General features: G+C 45.9%; 1 protein-coding gene across 1 annotated transcript in view; it reads left to right on the forward strand.

The window, feature by feature from the left end:
- The first annotated feature begins 1,148 nt into the window (after nucleotides 1-1,148).
- wdr92 (WD repeat domain 92) overlaps nucleotides 1,149-18,040 on the forward strand; it is a 38,435-nt gene continuing 21,543 nt past the window's right edge. The window contains exons 1-2 of the mRNA XM_038807199.1: nucleotides 1,149-1,356; nucleotides 11,715-11,815. Of these exons, the coding sequence (XP_038663127.1) occupies nucleotides 1,171-1,356; nucleotides 11,715-11,815 (287 nt within the window). The 5' untranslated portion in view covers nucleotides 1,149-1,170. The remainder of the gene's footprint in view (nucleotides 1,357-11,714; nucleotides 11,816-18,040) is intronic.

The raw sequence follows: 18,040 nt of genomic DNA on the forward strand, positions 1-18,040 counted from the left end.
TGGAAGATGCACTTCAGGTATGTTCAGTTTCTAATATGTGGTCAGCTTCAGCAGACTCACCAACAGTTTACTTCAGTTAAAAAGAATATTAGAGCAGCAGTTTTTGTGAGTCCTTCCAGTGGTCTGGTGACTTTAATGGGAGAGGAATCCTGAACGTTCCCCCTCCAGCAGCTCTATCTTCAGGCTTTTAGTATTCACCAAGTATTCTGCTTACCTGAAGGGAGTTCCAGCTAAGATTTGAGAAAGCATTCCCCTCCTCTAGGACATTCAAATGGATTCCTCTTAGCTCTGCAGTTTCAATCAAAACTTAAAGCCAAAAACACCCACAGAGTCACCCAGCAGGGCATTCCAAAATAAAAAGCACCAATCCACTCTGAGGATCTGCTTAGCCCAGGATTGCAACGGAGCTAATTGGGTGCTAGTGAAGTCCATCAAAATGGCATCACAGCTATGCCACAGAACATACTGAATCAAGGGGTCAACTTTGCCTCCGAGCCACCTATCATCCTAACACGGAAATATATTGGCATTCCTTCAGTCACTGGTCAAATTTCTGGAACTCCCTCCCTAACAGCTCCATGGGTGTCTGTACAACTCAATGACTGCAGTGGTTTAAGATGGTGCAATTCAGGATGTGCAATAAATGATGGCCGAGCCACCATATCCGATATCCCAATAACTATTTTTTTTAAATGACAGCTGCGTGGGATTCCATTTAATGAGTAAATGTTGGGTGGCATAGTGGTACATTGGTTAGCACTGCTGCCTGAAAGCACCAGGCCCCGGGTTCAATTCTGGCCTTGGGCCACTGTGTAGCGTTTGCTCATTTTCCCTGTGTCTGCATGGGTTTCCTCTGGGCGCTCCAGTTTCCTCCCAGAGTCCAAAGAGGTTAGGTGGATAGGTTATGCTAAAATTGCCCCTTACTGTCCAGGGATGTACAGGTTAGATTACTGGGGAGGGGTGCTCTTTCGAAGAATCAGATGGGCCGAATGGCCTCCTTCAGCATTATAGGGATTCTATGGTAAAATGCCAGTCTATTTGATAATGAAAATGAGGGCGCTGATGATGGGCTGTTGGTAGGAGGTGGCTGACGTGAGCCAGTGTGGAGCAGCTGGGCTGAATACTGTGGGCTGGGCTGGGCAGGACGCGCATGCGCACAGGGGGCGCACCATGAGCTCGGCGCTGGAGAAGCCGCAGATAATCAGCCACATCCAGAAATCTCTCAATTATACCCTCTTCGACTGCAAATGGATCCCGTGCAGCGCCAAGTTCGTCTGCATGGGCAACTTCGCCCGCGGCACCGGCGTTCTGCAGATCTACGAGGTGTCACACGGCGAGCTAGTGCTGCTCAAGGAGGTCAGTGATGAGCCCGGAGAGGCCTCAGGCCTAAGGGGCCGGGCCCCGGGGTTGCCATGGTGACCGAGGCTAACTCGAGCAAACTTTCTTTCTCACCGCTTTTAACAGCAAATAGGAGCAGATGCATTTTTCCGAGCTTTTTCAAAAAATATACTAAGCTGGTTATCATTCGATTCTATCATTCAAACGTTTTTCTTTCAATCGTTGAAAAAGTAGGGAACAAAAGTCATTTATAGAACCAGGGTTTAAAGACCACCCATGGTGGGGGTTCGTGAGCGGCTGGGATTTGGAATGCGCTGCCTAAAAGGGCGGTGGAGGTGCATTCAGTTGTGGCTTTCAAAGAGGAAGTGATCATTGCCTGAAGAGAAATTTGTAGTGCTGTGGGGGAGTGGTACTCGTTGAGTTGCTCTTGCAGAAAGTCAGCACAAACACGACAGACCTCCACCTGTGCTCAGAATTATTCAAATCATTCTAATTGGATCGTTCTTGTTGTAGCAAAGAAGCTGGAAGGCACGATGGGCCGAATGGCCTTTGGTTTTGTATGTCAAGAACACATGCATTGATTACATTGCATTCATAACACAGAAACGGGTTCTTCAGCTCCTCTCATACATTTAAATGGAAAGAGGTTGCAGAATTTGGTGGTGCAGAGCGATCCGGGTGTCCTAATACATGAATCACAAAAAGTCATTTGGTAGTACAGAACTTGATTATTGCTGGAAAGAGAGATTTTGACAAAGCAGTAATCAAGGCAATTGCATGCATAACAATGTCAGGAAAAACAACAACTTTATACTTTATGGTAAGAGAGTAATGTCACTATAGTCCTAGATGACCATAAGCTGCTTTCTCCTTTGAGAAGCTGACTGGTGGTGATTTAACCTGAGGATCACCACACCTCCAGCGAGGGCAATGTTGAGAGCAACCTCAGCCAGTACCAGAAGAGAATGCTGATTGGTTGTCAAGTGGACTCTGATTGGTAGAGGCATTGCCATGGAGAATGCTTTAGTTAATTGTGGCTGATAGTTAACTGCCAAGAATTGTTTGAAAATTTTAAACCAGGCAACTTGACTCTGATCCAGGCAATGCACTGAAGAATGAACCAGTAAAAGGCTGTCACATATTTTGTTTAGCTGAAACAGGCACAGTGTGTGTAAGTATTCTCTTTGTCTGCAAAGAACATAAGAACTAGGAGCAGGAGTAAGCCATCTGGCCCCTCGAGCCTGCTCCGCCATTCAATGAGATCATGGCTGATCTTTTGTGAACTCAGCTCCACTTTCCGGTCCGAACACCATAACCCTTAATCCCTTTATTCATCAAAAAACTATCTATCTTTATCTTAAAAACATTTAATGAAGGAGCCTCAACTGCTTCACTGGGCAAGGAATTCCATAGATTCACAACCCTTTGGGTGAAGAAGTTCCTCCCTAAACTCAGTCCTAAATCTACTTCCCCTTATTTTGAGGCTATGTCCCCTAGTTCTGCTTTCACCCGCCAGTGGAAACAACCTGCACGCATCTATCCTATCTATTCCCTTCATAATTTTAAATGTTTCTATAAGATCCCCCCTCATCCTTCTAAATTCCAACGAGTACAGTCCCAGTCTACTCAACCTCTCCTCGTAATCCAACCCCTTCAGGTCTGGGATTAACCTAGTGAATCTCCTCTGCACACCCTCCAGTGCCAGTACGTCCTTTCTCAAGTAAGGAGACCAAAACTGAACACAATACTCCAGGTGTGGCCTCACTAACACCTTATACAATTGCAACATAACCTCCCTAGTCTTAAACTCCATCCCTCTAGCAATGAAGGCCAACATTCCATTTGCCTTCTTAATCACCTGTTGCACCTGTAAACCACCTTTCTGTGACTCATGCACTAGCACACCCAGGTCTCTCTGCACAGCAGCATGCTTTAATATTTTATTGTTTAAATACTAATCCCATTTGCTGTTATTCCTACCAAAATGGATAACCTCACATTTGTCAACATTGTATTCCATCTGCCAGACCCTAGCCCATTCACTTAACCTATCCAAATCCTTCTGCAGATTTCCAGTATCCTCTGCACTTTTCACTTTACCACTCATCTTAGTGTCATCTGCAAACTTGGACACATTGCCCTTGGTCCCCAACTCCAAACCATCTATGTAAATTGTGAACAATTGTGGGCCCAACACGGATCCCTGAGGGACACCACTAGCTACTGATTGCCAACCAGAGAAACACCCATTAATCCCCACTCTTTGCTTTCTATTAATTAACCAATCCTCTATCCATGCTACTACTTTACCCTTAATGCCATGCATCTTTATCTTATGCAGCAACCTTTTGTGTGGCACCTTGTCAAGGGCTTTCTGGAAATCCAGATATACCACATCCATTGGCTCCCCGTTATCTACTGCACTGGTAATGTCCTCAAAAAATTCCACTAAATTAGTTAGGCACGACCTTCCCTTTATGAACCCATGCTGCGTCTGCCCAATGGGACAATTTCTATCCAGATGCCTCGCTATTTCTTCCTTGATGATAGATTCCAGCATCTTCCCTACTACCGAAGTTAATTTCCTATAATTTCCTGCTCTCTGCCTACCTCCTTTTTTAAACAGTGGTGTCACGTTTGCTAATTTCCAATCCACCGGGACCACCCCAGAGTCTAGTGAATTTTGGTAAATCATCACTAGTGCATCTACAATTTCCCTAGCCATCTCTTTTAGCATTCTGGGATGCATTCCATCAGGGCCAGGAGACTTGTCTACCTTTAGCCCCATTAGCTTGCCCATCACTACCTCCTTAGTGATAACAATCCTCTCAAAGTCCTCACCTGTCATAGCCTCATTTCTATCAGTCACTGGCATGTTATTTGTGTCTTCCACTGTGAAGACCGACCCAAAAAACTTGTTCAGTTCCTCAGGCATTTCCTCATCTCCCATTATTAAAACTCCCTTCTCATCCTCTAAAGGACCAATATTTACCTTAGCCACTCTTTTTTGTTTTATATATTTGTAAAAACTTTTACTGTCTGTTTTTATATTCTGAGCAAGTTTACTCTCATACTCTATTTTACTCTTCTTTATAGCTTTTTTAGTAGCTTTCTGTTGCCCTCTAAAGATTTCCCAGTCCTCTAGTCTCCCACCAATCTTTGCCACTTTGTATGCTTTTTCCTTCAATTTGATACTCTCCCTTATTTCCTTAGATATCTACGGTCGATTTTCCCTCTTTCTACCGTCCTTCCTTTTTGTTGGTATAAACCTTTGCTGAGCCCTGTGAAAAATCGCTTGGAAGGTTCTCCACTGTTCCTCAACTGTAGCGATAGTTTACTAGAACAGTATGTAATGGAACCTACGAGGAAACAAGCGGTCCTAGATCTTGTCCTGTGTAATGAGACAGGATTGATTCATGATCTCATAGTTAGGGATCCTCTCGGAAGGAGCGATCACAATGTGGTGGAATTTAAAATACAGATGCAGGGTGAGAAGGTATAATCAAATACTAGTGTTTTGTGTTTAAACAAAGGAGATTACAATGGGATGAGTGAAGAACTAGCTAAGGTAGACTGGGAGCAAAGACTTTATGGTGGGTACATTCTATAAACTCCTCCTCAAGGTTGCCTTGACCGACCTGGTTAAACCAATCGACATGTACATTAAAATCCCCCATGATAATGCTGTACCATTTCTACATGCATCAGTTATTTCTTTGTTTATTGCCTTCCCCACCATAACGTTACTATTTGGTGGCCGATAGACTACTCCTATCAGTGACTTTTTCGCCTTACTATTCCTGATTTCCACCCAGATGGATTCAACCTTATCCTCCATAGCACCGATGTCATCCCTTACTATTTCCCGGATGTCATCCTTAAATAACAGACCTACACTACCTCCCTTTCCATCCACTCTGTCCTTCCGAATAGTTTGATACCCTCGGATATTTAAATCCCAGTCGTGACCATCCTTTAACCATGTTTCAGTAATGGCCACTAAATCATAGTCATTCATGATGATTTGCGCTGTCAACTCATTTACTTTATTCCGAATGCTACAAGCATTCAGGTAAAGTACACTTATGTTGGTTTTTTTACCTCTGTTTTGAATCCTAACATCTCCAGTTTTATTCCTTTTAGTATTACTGGGCCTATTCACTGAGCTCCCCTCAGTCACTGTACCTTGTACTGTCGCCCTTTTTGATTTTTGACTATGTCTTCTCTGCCTTGCACTTTCCCCCTTACTTCCTTTTGCTTCTGTCCCTGTTTTACTACCTTCCAACTTCCTGCATTGGTTCCCATCCCCCTGCCACATTAGTTTAAACCCTCCCCAACAGCTCTAGCAAACCCCCCCCCCCCCCCCCAGGACGTCGGTTCCAGTCCTGCCCAGGTGCAGACCGTCCGGTTTGTACTGGTCCCACCTCCCCCAGAACCGGTCCCAATGCCCCAAGAATTTTAATCCCTCCCTCTTGCACCATCTCTCGAGCCACGCATTCATCCTATCTATCCTGACATTCCTACTCTGACTAGCCTGTGGCACTGGTAGCAATCCTGAGATTACTACCTTTGAGGTCCTACTTTTTAGTTTAACTCCTAACTCCCTGAATTCAGCTTGTAGGACCTCATCCCGTTTTTTACCTATATCGTTGGTGCCTATGTGCACCATGACAGCTGGCTGTTCACCCCCCCCCCAGAATGCCCTGCCGCTCCGAGACATCCTTGACCCTTGCACCAGGGAGGCAACATACCATCCTGGAGTCTCGATTGCGTCCACAGAACCGCCTGTCTATTCCCCTTACGATCGAGTCCCCTATCACTATAGCCCTGACATTTTTCTTTCTGCCCTGCTGCGCAGCAGAGCCAGCCACGGTGCCATGAACCGTGCTGCTGCCTTCCCCTGGTGAGCCATCTCCCCCAACAGTATCCAAAGCAGTATGTCTGTTTTGCAGGGAGATGACCGCAGGGGACACCTGCACTGCCTTCCTACTCTTGCTCTATCTTTTGGTCACCCATTTTCTATCTCCCTCAGTAACTTTCACCTGCAGTGTGACCTACTCGCTAAACGTGCTATCCACGACGTCCTCAGCATCGCGAATGCTCCAAAGTGAGTCCATCCGTAGCTCCAGAGCCGTCAAGTGGTCTAACAGGAGCTGTAACTGAACACACTTCCTGCACGTGAAAGAGCCAGGGACAGTGGACGTGTCCCTGAGCTCCCACATCGCACATGAGGAGCATGACACGGGTCTGGGATCTCCTGCCATGTTTTAAACCTTAGGTAAACTTATACAACTACAATTTCAAAATAAAAATAATGAAACGAAAAACTACTTACCAGTCACTTACCAGGGTTAAAAAGCACCTCCGAAAAAGCACCTTCTCTCACTCTGCACTGAATTACCTCACTGCACCAAATTACCAAGTTGCAATTCCCTCTCTGGATGTGCCTCATTCGCTCAGGCTGTGTCTCCTTGACTTGTGCAAGCTTACTGAGTGCGCTTTCTGTCTTTTATGCAGACCTCAGCTAACTGATGACTCAAAACTACCTAAACTTCAAAGAGAAGAATACAATGTGTGCACCTTTGTGCCCCTAAACAGGCCTCAGGTGACTGACAGATAACTGCCTCTCAGCAGTTAGGGTGGGGGCAGCTTCAGCCAATCAGACACTAAGCTACACACTGCACTTTTAATTGAAAAACAGCAGAATTAGATTTACCACTTACCTTTCCTGATTACCTCACTGCACCAAATTACCAAGCTGCAATTCCCACTCTGGATGTGCATCACTCACTCAGGCTGTGTCTCCTTGACTTGCGCAAGCTTACTGAGTGCGCTTTCTGTCTGTCTTTTATGCAGACCTCAGCTAACTGATGACTCAAAACTGCCTAAACTTCAAAGAGAAGAACACAATGTGCACCTTTGTGACCCTAAACAGGCCTCCGGTGACTGACAGATAACTGCCTCTCAGCAATTAGGGTGGGGGCAGCTTCAGCCAATCAGACACTAAGTTACACACTGCACTTTTAATTGAAAAACAGCAGAATTAGATTTACCACTTACCTTTCCTGGTTACCTCACTGCACCAAATTACCAAGTTGCAATTCCCACTCTGGATGTGCATCACTCACTCAGGCTGTGTCTCCTTGACTTGCGCATAAGAACAGGGCCCTGTGTATTAATATATGTAGCTTCCAGTACATGCAAATGCACCACACAGCAAGTGTGACTGACTATGTTAAATTGTCCTCCCATCCTATGTTGTTTTACCCATCAACATCCTTCTGTTACTTTCTCCCTCATATGTCACTCATGGCTCAGTTGGTAGTGCACTCACCTCTGAATCACAAGGTTCTAGTGTTTAATACCCACTCCAGGGCTTGAGCACAAAAATCAAAGCAGACCTTTCCATGCCGTAGTGTGGGAGAGCTGCATGATTGGATGTGCAGCCTTTCTGATGCAAAATTAACCAAGGCTCCATTTGTCTGGGTGGGTGTAAAAAATTCCATGGCACTATTTTGAAGAAGAGTTTGCTGACTGCAAATTAGCTGCAGCGTTTCCTACATTATGACAATGACTACTTCATTAACTGTAAAGCACTTTTGAGACTTCTAGTGGTCACTAAAAGTGCTAATAAATGCCCATTTTTTCCCCTTTCATGTGCTTCTCTGGCTGGTTTAGCACATTGGGCTAAACAGCTGGCTTGCAATGCAGAACAATGCCAGCAGCGCGGGTCCAATTTCCGTACCAGCCTCCCCGAACAGGTGCCGGAATGTGGCGACTAGGGACTTTTCACAGTAACTTCATTGAAGCCTACTTGTGACAATAAGCAATTATTATTAATAACTATGCTATTCATTTCAACTACTCCCCCATGACGGGTTCCACATTCTCACCACACTCTGGATAAAGACGTTTCTGCTGAATTCCCTAATTGGATTCACTGGTGATCATATACTTATGGTCCTCTTGTTTTAGATTCCCTCACAAGTGGAAATAATTAATATTACTTTATTATGTATTTCAAATAATAACATGGATGTTTCAATAGCAATAATTCTAAGATCAGAAGTAGAATCTGTGATGGAACAGTGTAATTTGGGCATGATATATTGGGTTTGGATACAGTGCTGCTCTATATAAATGGAAGAAGCATGTCAAAGCATCAGTATATTTTGCTAGAGGGTGATCGGATGTGAACTGATGTCTGCTAGTCAATATCTTGGCTTGGTCAATCACAAATGTTACGAGAGATAAGGAGGAGCTGAAAGTCAAATCTATAATTGTGTCCAAGACCTGGAAGAGGGCTGCTAACCTGTCTTTCTGAGTGTGTGGGTGACGGTACCGGACATGGAGCAGAATTGACAAAGTGGTGAAAATGAAGCTTGCCAAAACAACAAGAAAGTCACCACCTGTACTGCTGCTGGACATCTGGTCTGTAGCCAGCTAACTGTTTGAACATTGTTGGTATTATACCAAAAGATGTGCTTCACTGAATTATGCAAAGCTTTCCTTGTAAGTGATTTTCTTTTTGCACACACAGGAGAGACGATTGTTAGCACATTTACCTTGCCACCTGTGTTACTCATTGATAATTTGGCGGGAGATTAACGTAGGCAGAGTTTCTCCAACAGTTTCTTGTGCTCTCCTGATAACTCCAGTGAACTCACCTTATAATTCAGAATTGAGCGAGCGAGAGGGGGGGGAGGAAGGGCTGGATGCTGGGGGATGTTGTTTCTGGGGGAAGGGTAGGGGGAGTTTTCGGGAGGGGGGGGAAGGGGTTCGATGTTAACAATGGACAGGGGCGGGTCAGGCTTATGGGGCAGGGCCCGGCGGTATGTTGATGGTGGATAAGAAAGGTGGGGGGGTGAGAGACCCCCAGTAAGGATAGCTATGTGGAACGTGAGAGGGCTAGGAGGTCCGGTCAAGAGGTCAAGGGTGCTTGCGCATCTTAAAAGTCTGAAAACCGATGTGGCAATGCCGCAGGAGACTCACTTGAGGGTGAAGGACCACGTGAGACTTAAAAAGGGTTGGGCTAGCCAAGTGTTTCACTCTGGATTTGATGGAAGGGCTCGAGGGGTAGCAGTGTTGGTCAGCAAAAGGGTACGCTTCCAGATGGAGAAGGTAGTGGCAGATCAGGGGGGCAGATATGTGATTGTGGCCGGGGGGCTGGACGGGAGATTAGTGGCGCTGGTATGTGTATACGGTCCCAACTGGGACGATGAGGGATTTGCGAGGAAGGTGTTTGGAGCCATTCCTGACTTGGACACACACGAGCTGATTGTGGGGGGGGGGGGACTGGAACCTAGTGCAGGAGACAAGGTTGGACAGATCACGGCCGCGCTCGCTGGTCCCATCAGGGGGGGGCAAAGGCGCTAGCTGGGCTAATGGTGGAAATGGGAGGGGTGGAACCTTGGAGGTTCCTGCACCCAGGGGAACGGGAGTACTCGTTTTTCTCAGCAGTCCATAGGGTATACTCGCGGATTGACTTTTTTGTGGTGGGAAAGGCTTTGCTGGCTGGAGTCAATGGGTTGGAATACTCTACAATTGCTGTGTCAGATCACCCGCCACATTGAGTGGATATGGTGCTGGAGAAGGGAGTAGTGCAGAGGCCGGGGTGGAAACTGGATGTGGGGCTTTTGGGGAACCAAGTATTCTGTGAAAAAATTGAAAAGGGTAATTAAGGAATATGTGAGATTCAACTGTACGGGTGAGGTGTCAATGGCAGTCGTCTGGGAGGCTCTAAAGGCGGTAGTGAGGGGTTAGGTAATTTTGTTTAAGGCCAGGGTGGACAAAGAGGAGAGGTTGGAGCAGCCGAGGCTAATAGATGAGATGTTGGAGGGAGATAGGAGTTATGTGGAGGATGGGGACCCAGCGATGCTGGGAAAGGGGAAGGAACTACAGGTGAGCTTCGACCGACTATCCACCAGGAAGGTGGTGCGCCAACTGAGGCGAGCGAGGGGTGCAGTTTATGAACATGGAGACAAGTATGTTAGCAGATCAGCTCTGGAGGGAGGCAGCAGCAAGGGAAATTCTTAAGGTAAGGGATAGGGCCGGGAAGTTGGTGGTGGCTCCGGAGCTGATTAACAAGGTTTTTGAGGAATTCTATGAGAGGTTGTACAGGTCAGAGCCACCCGGGGGAGACCGTGAGATGCTGGAATTTCTGGATGTGTTGGAGTACCCGAGGCTAGGGGAGGGAGACAAGGCTACATTGGAAGGAGCAATACTGGAGCAGGAGATAAAAGACGCGATTGGGAGGATGCAGTCGGGGAAGGTGGCAGGCCGGATGCGATTCCGGTGGAATATTATAAAACATTTAAGGATACGTTGGCACCCCTGACGGTAGGGATGTTTGAAGAGGCGATAGAGAAGGGAGTGCTTCCGCAAACCTTGGGGCAGGCATCGATTTCACTGTTGCTTAAAAAGGATAAGGATCCGACGGAGTGTGGGTCGTATAGGCCCATTTCACTTCTTAATGTGGACGCAAAGGTATTGGCAAAGGTACTGGCGGCTAGGCTGGAGGGGTGCCTCCCGAAAATGATAGGTGAGGATCAGACAGGGTTCGTGAAAGGGAGGCAGCTGTTTTCGAATATTAGGAGGGTCTTGAACGTGGTTATGGCACCGACGGAAGGGAAGGAAACATAGGTGGTGGTGGCACTGGACGCCGAGAAGGCATTTGATCGGGTGGAATGGGGTTACCTGATGGCAGTGCTGGAATGGTTTGGGGTTGGACCAAGATTTGTGAACTGGGTAAAGTTATATAAGGAGCCGAAGGCGAGTGTCCGCACGAACAATATTAGTTCGAGATACTTCTCTCTCCACCGTGGGATGAGGCAAGGATGTCCTATGTCCCCCCCTGCTGTTTGCGCTTGCGATTGAGCCGTTGGCCATCGCATTAAGAAGTTCAGGAGCATTGAACGGAATAGTGAGGGGGGTATAGAGCATAGGGTGTCCTTTTATGCCGACGACTTGTGTCGGAGCCGAGTGCATCCATAGGAGGAAATTGGAGTTGCTGCAGGTATTTGGGTCTTTCTCTGGGTACAAGCTGAACTTGGACAAGAGTGAGTATTTCGTGGTGTCTCAACCGGGGTGGGGGCAGGGGTGGTGGGTGATTCCTTTTTTTTCTCTTTGTCATTTGTTTATGTTAACATGCAGGCTGATGTCTGGGCATGGTGGGAGGATGGGATCGTTGTTATTGTTATGGGGTTGAGATATTTGTTGTTGGTTATTGATTGTTGTTGGGTGTAAATTCAGGAGAAAAATTGTGAAAAAGGAGAATTAAAATATTAAAAAAAAAATAAAAAAATTCAGAATTGAATGAACTGCTTGCTGAGCTACTTAATCCTCATTTTCAAAACTTGAAAAACATATCTTTTCAGATTGAAAAATCAAAACCTTTTAAATGTGGCACCTTTGGAGCCACCTCTTTGCAACAGCGGCACCTATCTACTGGCGACTTTGATGGAAATCTGCACATTTGGTATGTATTCAAAACCTCGAGAAAATGCTATTGTGCCAGTGGTGGTTTTGGAGCTATGACGAGAAATGTTTTGCTCTGAATGAAAGTGTTGTCTTTCTGAAGTTTGAGAAAATAACATCTTGAGAGGGATAGTATTTTTTAAACCTGCTGTGACAATCTCTCCGGCTACCTTGGCAATACTTATGTGGCATTTAAATTTTCTGATTAAAGGTGATTGAATGCTGAACATGTTGCCAAAGGAATTTTCCCAGCCTTTGTAGTCAATTGGGAACGGAAATCTTTTCCTTGTGATCATTCCAGGTATAGATAGATAAATGATAAATCCTGGAACTGCTTCATTGGGTGTACCTATATCACTGGGACTCCAGCGGTTCCAGAAGGTGGCTCACCATCATCTTCTCAAGGACAATTAATGCTGGCCTAGTCAGTGGCTTCGACACACTGTGAAAGAATTAAAAAACTTTTGAGTGAAAGTTTTTGTTTATTGCAAGTGTTTCAGTTCTTCATAAATTAAACTGATAATTCCTGTTCAATGAATCATGGGTGGCCTGGCATACATTTTATTACCACAGGCTATAATGTTTTCTATTACCACATACAATGCTGCTTTGGGAGGGGTGGGCTCAGTGGAATTTCATGATGATGGCACAAAAGACCTGTCAGAGTTTCTTCATAATTCCACACACAGGTGAAAGCAGGATTGTGGTGTTCATTTTTATCTATCCGCATTGACACTAAATGATTTTAATTACATATGGGCTGATCAGTAGCACAATGGTAAACCATGGCAGTACTTTAAAATTAAAATAAATAACTGTGGATGCCGGAGATCTGAAATAGAAAAGGAAAATGCTGGAATAGATCAGCAGGACTGGCAGCATCTGTGGAGAGAGAGGTCATGGATATAGGCTGAGAGGCAGTAGATTTAGAACTGAGGTGAGAAGGAACTACTTCTCACAGAGGGTGGTGAATTTGTGGAACTAGCTGCCCATCGTGCGGTGGAATCGGAGTCATTAAATGGTTTCAAGAAGGACATAGATATATTTCTGATTTGAAAAAAAGTGTTAAAGACTTATGGGCAACAGATGGGGAGGTGGATTTAAGACTAGGAAGAGATCAGCCATGATCTGATGGGATGGTGGAGCAGTATCGAAGGGCTAAATTGCCTACTTCTCCTAATTCCTATGTTTCGAGTCCAATATGATCCATCTTTGGAACTGGTACTGAAGAGTCATATTAGACTCGAAACTTTAACGCTCAGATACTGCCACTTTCTGACACTTTCAGTTTTTGTTACTACAATACTTTGCCAAATATAACCATGGACCAATTCAATGGACATCCATGGTCACACGCCCCCTAATGGTGTATGGAACCTGAAGGAGGAGGATTGACCAATATTTAACATTAAGCTGTGATGCTCCTCAAAGTTTAAACAAAAATAAATGCAGTTGAGTTCTTTGTTCGAAAAATGGTGTTTTCTTCTCCTCCATCCCCTGCTACTCTCCTGTTTCACTCGATTCAGGGTCCTTTTCAGTTCGAAAATATTTGCCAGAACGATACCAGGGATGAGCAGGTTAAATGATGAGGACAGGTTACATAAAATTGCTTTGTATTTCCCGTGAATTTTGAAGGTTCAGAGGTCAGCTAATCAGGGTGTTCAAAATGTTCAAAGGATTTGATGAGGTAGACCAGTGACGAGCTCTATGACACATTTTACTATATTAAAGATATTGGTCGGAATTCTCTGGCCGTTGGGATTCTCTTTTCCCACTGGCAGTGCACCCCCACCCATGAGTTCCCCAACGGCGTGGAGTGGTTTCAACGGGAAATCCCATCGACAAGCGGCGGGAGTAGATCATTCCCGGCACGCCGCCAAGAAACATGTGGAAATATCGGGTGTAAATGCAGGTTATATAACACATTTTATAAACTTCTTACAGCGCTTCACAGGGATACATTTGGACAAAATTGACACCAGTCCAAAAACTAAATATTTAGAGCTGTGATTGAAGGCCTGGTCAAAGATAGAGGGCTGGATTCTCTGTTTCAGCGGCTAGGTCCCGGCTCGAAGGGAGAATTTGCGAAGGGTTTTACGACGAAAAAATCAGAGCCAACCCCTCTCTGATTTTGCGACCTGTGAGTGGTTAGCAGCGGAGTCGGGGAAACACGTGGCTCTCTGCTGCAAAGACAGCCGGAGAATGGCCAGGTCCCTGGCCGTGCAAGCGCATGGCGACGGCCTGCAGCGGTCGCGCCGTACAACATGCCACCAGTCATGCGCAGACCCGACTCGCCATCTGCGTCCTCACAGGCCGCCTCCGGCCACCCCCCACCTGTCCCCCCAGCTATCCCAGGGTGAATTGTTAGAAGGCAATCCGAGGGACAGAATCTACAGGCATTTAGACAGGCAAGGGCTAATTAGGGAAAGTCAGCATGGCTTTGTACGGGGAAAGTAATGTCTCATGAATTTGATTGAGTTTTTTGAAGGGGTAACCAAGAGGGTAGGCGAGGGCAGTGAGTCGCCGTTGTCTACATGGACTTTAACAAGGCCTTTGACAAGGTACCGCATGGTAGGCTGTTGCAAAAGGTAAAATCTCATGGAATCCAGGGTGCGGTAGCCAATTGGATACAAAATTGACTTGGCAACCAAAGCCAAAGGATGGTTGTGGAGGATTGTTTTTCAAACTGAAGACCTGTGACCAGCAATGTGCCTCAGGGATCCATGCTAGGTCCACTGTTATTTGTTTTGTATCGGCCCACTGGCCCAATTGGTCAAGATCCTGTTGCAATCTTATATAACCTTCTTCACTATCCATTGTGCCACCAATCTTGGCGTCATCTGCCAACTTACTAACCATGCCTCCTACATAATAATGATTTGGATGAGAATGTAGGAGGCATGGTTAGTAAGTTGGCAGATGACGGCAAGATTGGTGGAATAGTGGGTAATGAAGAAGGTTATATAAGATTGCAACAGGGTCTCGACCAATTGGGCCAGTGGGCCGATGAATGGCAGATGGAGTTTAATTTGGATAAAAGTGAGGTGATGCATTTTGGTAGATCAAATCAGGGCAGGACCTACTCGGTTAATGGCAGGGAGTTGGGGAGAGTTACAGATCAAAGTGATCTAGGGGTACAGGTTCTTAGCTCCTTGAAGGTGGAGTCGCAGGTGGACAGGGTGGTGAAGAAGGCATTCAGCATGCTAGGTTTTATTGGTCAGAATATTGAATACAGGATAGGGACGTCTTGATGAAGTTGTACAAGACATTGATTAGACCACACGTGGAATACTGTGTTCAGTTCTGGTCATCCTATTATAGGAAGGATATTAGAAAAAGTGCAGAAGAGATTTACGAGGACGCTACCAGGACTTAATGGTCTGAGTTATAAAGAGAGGCTGGATAGGCTGAGACTTTTTTCCCTGGAGCGTAGGAGGCTTAGGGGTGATCATATAAGAGGTCTATAAAATAATAAGGAGTATAGAAAAGGTAGATAGTCGACAACTTTCCCAAAGGTAGAGGAGGCTAGAACTACAGGACATGGGTTTAAGGTGAGGGGGAGAGATACAAAAGAGACCAGAGGGGAAATTTCTTCACACACAGGGTGGTGAGCATCTGGAAGGGGCTTCCAGAGGCAGTGGTAGAGGCAGGTACAATTTTTTTCCTTTAAAAAGCAGTTCGACAGTTATTTGGGCAGGGTCGATATAGAGGGATATGGGCCAAATGCAGGCAAGTGGGACTAGCTTAGTGATAGAAACTGGGCGGCATGGACAAGCTGGGCCGAAGGGCCTGCTTCCATGCTGTAAACATCGATGACTCTATGGCTCTTGCAGAAACCGCTCCTCCCGGCCAGCGGCACAGACCCTGCCGAGTGTGGCAGAGCTGGACACAGTCCGCTGCCGCCATGCCGGGTTCACGACTGCTGAGACTACGTGGTCGGGAACTTGGCCCATTGGAGGCGGAGCATTATGGGAGGGCCTGCCGATGATGCGCCAATGCCGTTGCAAGGGCGCGCGACGCAATTACGTCATTTCAGAGGGCGTGGACCATGGCTGACCAGCATCAAACTGGTGCCAGCCCCGATTTGGGTGTTGGAGTCGATTCTCTGCCCAATCGCCGATTACGATATCGGTTGAGAAGGGAGTTTTAATAATGGGAGATGTGGAAATGGCTGAGGAACTGAACAGGTTTTTTGGGTCGGTCTTCACAGTGGAAGACACAAATAACATGCCAGCGACTGATAGAAATGAGGCTATGACAGGTGAGGACCTTGAGAGGATTGTTATCACAAAGGAGGTAGTGATGGGCAAGTTAATGGGGCTAAAGGTAGACAAGTCTCCTGGCCCTGATGGAATGCATCCCAGAGTGCTAAAAGAGATGGTTAGGGAAATTGCAGATGCACTAGTGATGATTTACTAAAATTCACTAGACTCTGGGGTGGTCCCGGTGGATTGGAAATTAGCAAACGTGACACCACTGTTTAAAAAAGGAGGTAGGCAGAGAGCGGGAAATTATAGGCCAGTGAGCTTAACTTCGGTGGCAGGGAAGAAGCTGGAATCTATCATCAAGGAAGAAATAGCGAGGCATCTGGATAGAAATTGTCCCATTGGGCAGATGCAGCATGGGTTCATAAAGGGCACGTCATGCCTAACTAATTTAGTGGAATTTTTTGAGGACATTACCAGTGCAGTAGATAACGGGGAGCCAATGGATGTGGTATATCTGGATTTCCAGAAAGCCTTTGACAAGGTGCCACACAAAAGGTTGCTGCATAAGATAAAGATACATGGCATTAAGGGTAAAGTAATAGCATGGATAGAGGATTGGTTAATTAATAGAAAGCAAAGAGTGGGGATTAATGGGTGTTTCTCTGGTTGGCAATCAGTAGCTAGTGGTGTCCCTCAGGGATCAGTGTTGGGCCCACAATTGTTCACAATTTACATAGATGATTTGGAGTTGGGGACCAAGGGCAATGTGTCCAAGTTTGCAGATGACACTAAGATGAGTGGTAAAGTGAAAAGTGCAGAGGATACTGGAAGTCTGCAGAGGGATTTGGACAGGTTAAGTGAATGGGCTAGGGTCTGGCAGATGGAATACAATGTTGACAAATGTGAGGTTATCCATTTTGGTAGGAATAACAGCAAACGGGATTATTATTTAAACGATAAAATATTAAAGCATGCTGCTGTGCAGAGAGACCTGGGTGTGCTAGTGCATGAGTCACAGAAAGTTGGTTTACAGGTGCAACAGGTGATTAAGAAGGCAAATGGAAATTTGTCTTTCATTGCTAGAGGGATGGAGTTTAAGACTGGAGAGGTTATGCTGCAATTGTATAAGGTTTTAGTGAGGCCACGCCTGGAGTATTGTGTTCAGTTTTGGTCTTCTTACTTGAGAAAGGACGTACTGGCACTGGAGGGTGTGCAGAGGAGATTCACTAGGTTAATCCCAGAGCTGAAGGGGTTGGATTACGAGGAGAGGTTGAATAGACTGGGACTGTACTCGTTGGAATTTGGAAGGATGAGGGGGGATCTTATAGAAACATATAAAATTATGAAAGGAATAGATAGGATGGATGCGGGCAGGTTGTTTCCACTGGCGGGTGAAAGCAGAACTAGGGGGCATAGCCTCAAAATAAGGGGAAGTAGATTTAGGACTGAGTTTAGGAGGAACCTCTTCACCCAAAGGGTTGTGAATCTATGGAATTCCTTGCCCAGTGAAGCAGTTGAGGCTCCTTCATTAAATGTTTTTAAGATAAAGATAGATAGTTTTTTGATGAATAAAGGGATTAAGGGTTATGGTGTTCGGACCGGAAAGTGGAGCTGAGTCCACAAAAGATCAGCGATGATCTCGTTGAATGGTGGAGCAGGCTCGATGGGCCAGATGGCCTACTCCTGCTCCTATTCTTATGTTCTTATGCTGCCGGGAAACGTGCAGGAGTGGGTGCGATGCCGGCAAGACCGGAGAATCCTGCCGGTGTGAATGGCCGGAGAATTCTGGCCAGTATTCTTCTCTTGTCTTCCCTTCCTCTTAGTTTTCTGCACACCACAAGCAGGTTAAACCGTGAGGGCTGTAGACCTGCTCTGAGTCAGCTGTAAAGAGGTAGGCATAACACTAATTTGCCACCATCATGTACTAGGACTGCGATGGAAACATATTTTATTGACCATTTCAATCTGAAACAATGTTCTACCTTTCGATGCCACCCTATCTGGAATTGCACCTGATA

This window comes from Scyliorhinus canicula, chromosome 1, assembly GCF_902713615.1.
Source record: "Scyliorhinus canicula chromosome 1, sScyCan1.1, whole genome shotgun sequence".
NCBI classification, from domain to species: Eukaryota; Metazoa; Chordata; class Chondrichthyes; order Carcharhiniformes; family Scyliorhinidae; genus Scyliorhinus; species Scyliorhinus canicula.